Source organism: Anopheles cruzii, chromosome 3 (assembly GCF_943734635.1).
Source record: "Anopheles cruzii chromosome 3, idAnoCruzAS_RS32_06, whole genome shotgun sequence".
NCBI lineage: Eukaryota > Metazoa > Arthropoda > Insecta > Diptera > Culicidae > Anopheles > Anopheles cruzii.
In genome coordinates, this window is record NC_069145.1 from 24346672 (window position 1) to 24354518 (window position 7847).

Consider the following 7847-nt stretch of genomic DNA (forward strand, 5'->3'; position numbering starts at 1 on the left):
CATTGAAATAAATATTAATTCACAGTATTGCTTCATGCATCCTATGGACTGTTTATGTGTGCACCGTTTCGGCTGAATGGCCCGCGGAAATCAGAATCAAATCGAACCTATGCCGTTTTGTCCATTGCGTGTGCCCCGGTTTTTATCCGCAAAAATCAGGCATCGCTTCAGACATTCGTTGTTTTGAATCTACTATTGGCTGTGGTGAAACAAACATGAACACAAACTGGTTCATTTGGTGTTCATGAACACAGCGAAAGTGTTAATAAGTTCGTGGCGGAATCGCAATCGAGGCTTCGTTTCGTTTTGCACGTAAAGCCGGTAGGGCGAGTTTCCGACAGACTCTTCGCGACGTATTAAACTGTAAGTACCGGTGTTGTAAATCTCCCTAAACGATTAAGCGGTGATCGTCTGTATTTGGCTAACATCAAGTTAAAGAATTTCTAAAGATGAGTGAAAACTACTTAAATCTGTTGCATGTGCATTTCGTTCGTCAGATACCATTCATTTTGCACTAACATCGCGAAAAATATACACCGTAAGGTGCGGTCAAGGCCAAAGGTTAAACATTTTGTGAATTTGGATGGTCATCTTATCGCGGGCTTACAAATGTGTTTAGCTTCCACTGCCTTCCGTAGCTCGTTATGTTCAAGGCCAAGGCCTATCGCAATTAGTGATGAAAAACACTTCTGTAAGCTGTTTTAATGAGGTTTTTTATTTATCTACTATTAAAATGACTGTGATGCAACACCCGCGTTCCAGCGAATATTTCGGGTTCGCTTTTATTCGGCGGTTCAGCGATTGCATCACGTAGTATTAGGAACGCGTCTAATCCTTTTGGATCCATCGAATATTCTAGTTTCGTGACATGGCACCTTCAGACTAATCGCAAATGAACTGATTATGATCGAATGGGCAGAACGAAGCCTGAATATTTACTGATTTGGCTTTGGATTTGGATTCTTTACTGATCGGCGTCGTTGAAACCATAAAAGAACGATCGTGCACAACCAATCCAAGAAAAATTGTTTATTGAAAAACAAAGATTAATTCAACATTTTCATCATAAATATGTTTGAAACTTGTACGAAACAAGCGCTTTAGTTTGCGGGCCTAACGATTGTTTGTTGGACATTTGCGAAAACTTTATACCGGTCGTGATCACCATTGGCTGGTGCTGGGTAGCTTGGAGTTTGGGATGAGATCATCTTTTCATCAGCGCAAATGGGATCGAAAAAATGACGATTCCAATATCAAAATGTCTGCTCAGCAAACAACTTGCTTTCGTCGGCAAGTCTGGGTTGTATATCCATTCGCGACGCTCTAGATTAACATTGCACTAGTATAGAGCGTTCCTGGTAAACGATGAATCATCTGCGTGGAAAGAAAAGAAGGAAAAAGTTTTTTCACAACCAACGCACCACCAACCTTTTTTATTTAACCGGCATGCCTTTTTTGCAAATGCGTCGCACCGGCATGGAGGCGCCGTCATCAACGGAGACGATTGTTTCTCTTTTCTCTTCGTCTGGTTTTGCATTCTCTTCCCTCCCCATCACGGTCCGTTGGGCAAACTAACATTCGTACATTCGTGGGATGAATAAATAAACGAGGGGTGTAGGTTGCATGTATATCCTTCTATTCGCCAACGTTTGGAAGCATAAAACCTGTTGCGCAATAGGGGTGAGGCAGTTTGAGGAAGCCGGCCGCCGGAAAGCGCAGTATCTTCTGAGATTGGTTTCTGTGGTTCGGTGTAATGAAGGAAATGAACATGTAAATGGATGGATGCCTCGCACACAACAGTCGTACATAAGCCTTTTTCTAGTTCTTTTGTTGCAGATTGCGGTTTCTTCTGAAAAACAAAAATGGATCAGTCAGATGAGAAACTGGACGTGATCATATTCGGTGCAAGCGGTTTCACCGGCAAGTACACGATCTACGAGGGCATAAAACTGCTGGATGGCCTGAAGTGGGGCATCGCTGGCCGCAGTCGTGAAAAACTACAACAGGTGCTGGGCGAGGTGGAGAAGAAAGCGGATCGAGATCTCTCAGCGATACCGATCATTTTGTCGGATCTGAAGGACGAGACATCGCTGCGTAAGATGGCCGAACGATGCAAGGTGCTGATCAATTGCTGCGGACCGTACCGCTTCTACGGGGAGCCGGTTATCAAGGCTTGCATTGCCGCCGGCACACATCATGTGGACGTTAGTGGTGAGCCACAATACATGGAACGAATGCAGCTGGAGTACCACCAGGCGGCACAGGAACGTGGCGTGTACATCGTTTCTGCCTGCGGTTTCGACTCGATTCCGGCGGATCTCGGGACAGTGTACACGGAACGGGAGTTTGACGGGGTAGTCAACTCTATCGAGACTTACCTGGAGATTAAGTCGTCAATTCCGCACGATGGTGGAGCCGTTCTGCACTTTGGAACGTGGGAATCGGCCGTATATGGGCTGGCACATGCTGACGAGTTGCGCACGTTGCGGACGGCACTGTTTAAAACGAGGCTGCCACACTTTCAACCGCGGCTAAAGAACCGTCCGCTAGTGCACAAGACCAAGCATGTGAACAATTGGTGGGCAATGCCATTTCCAGGTTCCGACCGGTCCGTCGTAATGCGATCGCAACGGCATTTTTATGACAACGAGAAAAAGCGACCGATTCAAATGAAGGCATATGTTGCGTTTGAGTAAGCTTATCTCTGTGGTGATAACTATGGTCGCACTGCTTTAACCAATTTCGTATTACAGATCGTTTGTCCACGTGATTGGTGTGGCTTTCGTTGCGATCATGTTTGCCATTCTGTGTCGCTTCAACTTTGGTCGAAAGTTGCTGTTAAAGGTACGTGCTGTTTAATCATTAGTTTTTTATGGCGTATTAGCATAATACAATGTCCTTTTCTACCTTCTCTATCATCAAGTTCCCCAAACTGTTTTCCTTTGGATCCGTGTCCCACGAAGGCCCATCGGAACGTTCGATGGAAAACACACAGTTTGCTATATATTTCAATGGCCAGGGCTGGGATAAGGCAGAGAAGCTACTGGAACCGTCCGATCAGTACAAGAGTCCACCGAAGAAACGTATACTCACGAAGGTCTCCGGCACCAATCCCGGTTATGGCGCTACCTGCGTTGCTCTCATTCTGTCCGCAACAACTATTCTTCGCGAGCATAAGAAAATGCCTGGAAAGTATGTTTGGATAATCAATCCTTGTTCGTACAAATTTATGAATAACCGTTTTTACTGTTTCTTTTTCAGCGGCGGAGTCTATCCTCCCGGTGCGGCATATGCAAAAACGAGTATGATTGAAAAGTTGTGTGAAAATGGCTTCAAATTTGAGGTGCTTAGCAAGGCGGAATAGCGCCACGGAAACAGCGTTAAGGACCATTAACAACACATTATGTACTTTGGTTTGGTATTGGGATAGCTGGTTGGTATCATAGAGAAACGCGGCAAACAATTAAAATTGTGATTCATTCTTACAAGCATGTCCGTTTTCGGCAAATAAACTTTTTTACCGTGTAACCCAAAATTTCTGCATTTTGATGTCGCGTGCGTCGTTATTGTAGCAGTTTTTTTTATGTAATTCCAGTAATTCCATAATGATGTATTTTGATAATAAAAACAATTGTTTTGTTTCAACAAAAAAATCCACCAGACCGACCGTCTTTATTTTGCGACTTTTTGTGAATCCAAACGATGTGCATTCTTCTTTAGCAATTCATTCGACAAATCGGGCCATCTTGTACCATCTTCAAATCCACTTTCGGCCCAATCAGATCTCTGATATTGTTGATGCCGTACTTGATCATCGTTGGCCGCTCGAGTGATAAACCCCATGCGATAACGTTCACCCCTTTCGGCACGCCGAGTGGACGTAACATTTCTGGCCGAAACATGCCAGAGTTACCGACTTCGATCCAACGCTGCAAACCCGGATGGAAGCAGAATATTTCCATCGATGGTTCGGTATACGGGTTAAAGGTTGGCTTGTATTCTAGCTCGGTGATGCCAAGCTTGTTGAAGAATGCATTGAATGTGCCAATTAAATCGCCTAGTGTAACACCGTAATCGGCAACGACTCCTTCCACCTGATGGAACTCGGCCAGATGGGTTGCATCGAGAGTTTCATTGCGAAAAACCTTATCGATGCTGAAGTACTTGACTGGGCGAAATCCACCCGGCTGATTAGCAACCTTATACAGCATCCGGGCACTGACACCGGTAGTATGTGTTCGTAGTACGTTCTTCCGACTCTCATCTAAGCGCCACTCGTACCGATACCCGATTGATCCGTCGGTTCCGCTTTCGTGTGAGTCTCGAACACTCCCAATCAGCGGAAGCGGAAACTTACTGCTTAGCTGCGGATGTGACACGAAAAATGTGTCCTGTTGGTCGCGTGCGGGATGCTGTTGCGGCACGTAGAGCGCATCAAAGTTCCAGAAGCACGACTCCACAAAGTTGTTCGTTGGCATTTCGGAAAAGCCCATCTCGAGGAAGATCTGCCGGAACTCGGTGCGCACTTTCATCAATGGGTGCAGCTGTCCGCGTCCCGGTGCGGCCCCGAGGGCATCGAAGTTGTACGCTTTGAACTTCAGATCCTTCCACAGGCCGCTGGCGAGCATTTCAACGGTGAGGTCGGTTTCCAGCTTGTGTAGCGTAGTAGCGAATTCCGGCCCCTTTGAGAGGAGAAAACTTTTCGTGACGCTTTCTTCAAGTATTTTGCGCTTCTTGTAGTCGTTCTTGACGCTATCGGCAATGGAGGACTCGCGGCCATCGACGATCGCTTTCAAACAGGTTAGCACCTCGTCGTCGATCTTGTCCACTTTACGGCGAACCAGTGGTGTCCCGCTGCTTTTATCAATGTAAATCCAACCGTTCGACATTGCCTTGCTAAAGCCGGCTTTCGGGTTCTTTCCGATCTGTGGCACAATATACCGAAGGGATAGGTCAATAAAGAGCAAAGGAGTTTCTTTAAAAATCCCCATGACTGCCACAACTCACCTTCATCAGTTCCGATTGCGCGATTCCTTCGCTAAGGACGGCATTAAAAATGTTTGCCTCGTGGCTACCATGTTGCAGGATGTGCTCTCCTTCGGCCGTCGGCTTCCAAGATTTTCGTGCATTGGGTTCGGAACGAATGAGTTCGCCGGTTGCCTCGATACTTTTTACACCGCCTATGACTTTCTGGTGATCTTCGCCGAACACAGCCGCCAAGTCAAATGTATCCACTTCCCCATGATCGGCAATGTACTTTAGAATGCGTTCAGCAATATCCTGCATTTTATTAACTTGCGCTGCACCGAAGAAAATGTATTCTACAAATCCGATCAAAACTATCGATTGGAATAATTCCAACACAACGTGAAATGACAGTTAATGACAACAGTGCGAAGCGTGTCAGTGACGGATGAATTTTCGGTTCACCCATTCTCGCAAGATAAACGCGAGAAGCCATAAGAAAAATGGATAAGTTTCTATAAAAAATTATATCATGAACATAAACTTTATTTAAACGTTTCATAGAATATCATCATCATCCAAACTAAATTAATTAATCGCCATTATGATAAACTATGTAACATTATGGAACTATATCAGGAAAGTAATGTAACGTAAAGTAATGTAATGTAATGTAAGTCTATTCTCTGTGGCGTGATCAGTGAAAGTGAAAACGTTCTTTTCATTGTAAACAGAAGAAATAAACAATCGTAAGTATAGGGTGAGCAATTTAGCGTGGAGGTTTTCACTTCGTTATAAAAAACGGTTTAATATTTACTCACGATTACTTATTTGATGGTGTTAATAATGTAACGTTGTCCTTGCAGATGCATCATTTCCATCTCTTCATCATGATCCACCTAGCTGCAACCTCGTCCGCAACAACACGTCGTTGCTCCAGAGAGATCGTGTCCAATGGCAGGCTCTCGAAGCCGAACAGCCGGAAGTGGATCAACGAAGTCATAGGCGTTTTTAGAGGAGTGATACGGGGAATAACCCCCCGACAACGGAACGATTGCCAAGTGACCGTCATGCTTCGGGCGTTCATCTGCGACGCGTAAGGCTGGTCCTTTATAAAAGGTTTGTTCGGGATGTTGTGGGGTTAAAGTGCCGTTTACCATTCTACCATACTATCGTTTTTTGCAGGAACAGTCTCAGCAACCGCAGCTCATGGGTGCTCGAAGTGCAGTCGTGGGAAAACCAGGAAAGATGTCGCCGGCATTCCACATTGCCACCACGCTGGTTCCGTGCTGGTTCATACAAAGAGCACTACAAGAACAGGCAGGTGGACACAGCACTGGCGGATCTGAAGGACCTGATTCGCCACGTGCCTGTGGGAGAAGAAGACCTATTCGTTAGTCTCCTGTACTTATGTTTTGCTGCTACATTGTAGCACCAGATATTATGAAGACCTACGAGAGACTGCGGCACGGTTGTTCGATAATTTCATCATCGAGCAACCTAGACTGCACCGGCACACACCGCCAAATACCCACTATCGGAAACACATAGTGGAAGAAATACAGTAATAAGGACCGCTACCTAAGCTATCTACAGCTCGGTATGAAACAGCACTGGTGCAGGTGAAACACAGCCTAGAGCAGAGGTCTCAAACTGATATTAGCACCGCAGTGGAAAGCAACAGCTAGTCAGCGGGCCGCAGCACATAAAGAAAATGGTTTTGTCAACAAATTCAACGAGCCACACAAAACAGTTTACTGTCCATAGCAATGGATAAAGTGAGACAAAGGCCTCACAAATATTGTCTTCGTCTTAATTGTCTTAATATGGTCACCAATATTCTCCGCTTTTAAATATTCTTTCTTTTAAATTTACTTCAAGTCTGGCCGACAGCAGCTGTCATCAGCTGTCATCGCAGCAGAACAAAATAAAAAACACGCCACCGAAAATTGTTCGGGTGCGTAGCGTGTCCAGCGTCAACGATCTTGAGTAAAAAACTGTATTGTGTAAGTTGTAACATCTTCTATTTTCGGTAAATAAATCGCAACGGTGTATTACCACATTATGGAATATCGGTGACTAATGGTCGTAACACGAAGGCCAGGCGTTTGCCCGTTCTTCTGCGAAAGCAAATTTCGCACACCCGAACACTCACTTTAGGCAGAAAAGGTCGGTAGGTTGGACGGAAAACAAAAAAAACTGTGGCGGAAGAGTGAGTGAGCCAGACATATCGTACAGGAACGGGCGAGAATTGACAGGTAGAGATGAAAAGAGCACGAGAAACAGATGTGGCGGACTACGGCCTGCGAAAGAGAAAGAGCTAGGGAATGTGTTTCGGTAAAAAAAGTCGGTGAAACGGTACGAGAGACACAGACATCACACAGCTAAAATTTGTGTCTCGGACGGTTCACTTATTTTCTTTCCTGTTCGCAATTAGTTTGGAAAAGTTCTTACGGAAGCAAGCGTTTCCGTATACAACATTTGCGAAAAGTTGTTTGTATTGGGTATTTTTACCACCAGTAGGTCAATAATTTGCTTGTTGGCTGAGGAGAAAAAAAAGGGAAAACACGAATGGGATGCTGACGACGGGCAAATACCAGTAGCAGCAATTTTCTTTCGTGCCTGTTTTTTACCAGAGAAATCTTCAGCCTGCAGTTACGGCCAAACGAACGACAGGGAGCATCGCCGTGTCTTGTCAGTGGCTGTGGTTCGATTTGTACTCCATTGGTACAGGAGGTAAACCGTTTATCGACGACTTCCTGAACTGTCTCATAAAATGTGTAAGTGCAATTAAATTGTAACGCGGGGAGTTTTTGGTGTGGTTGCTGATTAGATTGCGTCAAGCTATCATATGATTATCGCTGCCCGTTGCACGCTAAGGT

The 7847-nt window shown here is 45.1% G+C and overlaps 2 protein-coding genes across 5 annotated transcripts; one reads left to right on the top strand and one right to left on the bottom strand.

Annotated features, from left to right (window-relative positions):
• Positions 1-244: 244 nt before the first annotated feature.
• Positions 245-3589, top strand: LOC128271791 (saccharopine dehydrogenase-like oxidoreductase). Of its 4 annotated transcripts, none has more exons than XM_053009436.1 (5): positions 245-259; positions 1881-2692; positions 2754-2844; positions 2924-3192; positions 3262-3589. In XM_053009436.1, exons 1-5 carry the CDS (start codon positions 245-247, stop codon positions 3362-3364), a joined length of 1290 nt encoding a protein of 429 aa, XP_052865396.1. In that variant the 3' UTR covers positions 3365-3589. The 4 variants fall into 4 exon arrangements, with proteins under 4 accessions (XP_052865396.1, XP_052865393.1, XP_052865395.1 ...); XM_053009433.1 differs by lacking the exon at positions 245-259 and adding an exon at positions 318-363 and having other exon boundaries at positions 1823-2692; XM_053009435.1 differs by lacking the exon at positions 245-259 and adding an exon at positions 327-363 and having other exon boundaries at positions 1837-2692.
• Positions 3590-3666: 77 nt separating this feature from the next.
• LOC128272539 (phenylalanine--tRNA ligase alpha subunit) lies at positions 3667-5333 on the bottom strand. The gene is made up of 2 exons (XM_053010364.1): positions 5008-5333; positions 3667-4925 (listed from the first exon to the last, which is right to left on the bottom strand). The coding sequence occupies exons 1-2, from the start codon at positions 5284-5286 to the stop codon at positions 3717-3719; spliced, it is 1488 nt and encodes a 495-aa protein (XP_052866324.1). The 5' UTR covers positions 5287-5333; the 3' UTR covers positions 3667-3716.
• Positions 5334-7847: the final 2514 nt, after the last annotated feature.

What these genes read in the sequence shown, in the direction of transcription:
- LOC128271791 (XM_053009433.1), top strand. Translation starts at nt 1,863, where the DNA reads ATGGATCAGTCAGATGAGAAACTGGACGTGATCATATTCGGTGCAAGC. An exon ending in GTCGAAAGTTGCTGTTAAAG is followed by an intron (nt 2,845 to 2,923) that starts GTACGTGCTGTT and finishes TCTATCATCAAG; the next exon opens with TTCCCCAAACTGTTTTCCTT. An exon ending in CATAAGAAAATGCCTGGAAA is followed by an intron (nt 3,193 to 3,261) that starts GTATGTTTGGAT and finishes TTTCTTTTTCAG; the next exon opens with CGGCGGAGTCTATCCTCCCG.
- LOC128272539 (XM_053010364.1), bottom strand. Translation starts at nt 5,286, where the DNA reads ATGCAGGATATTGCTGAACGCATTCTAAAGTACATTGCCGATCATGGG. An exon ending in CGCAATCGGAACTGATGAAG is followed by an intron (nt 4,926 to 5,007) that starts GTGAGTTGTGGC and finishes ATTGTGCCACAG; the next exon opens with ATCGGAAAGAACCCGAAAGC.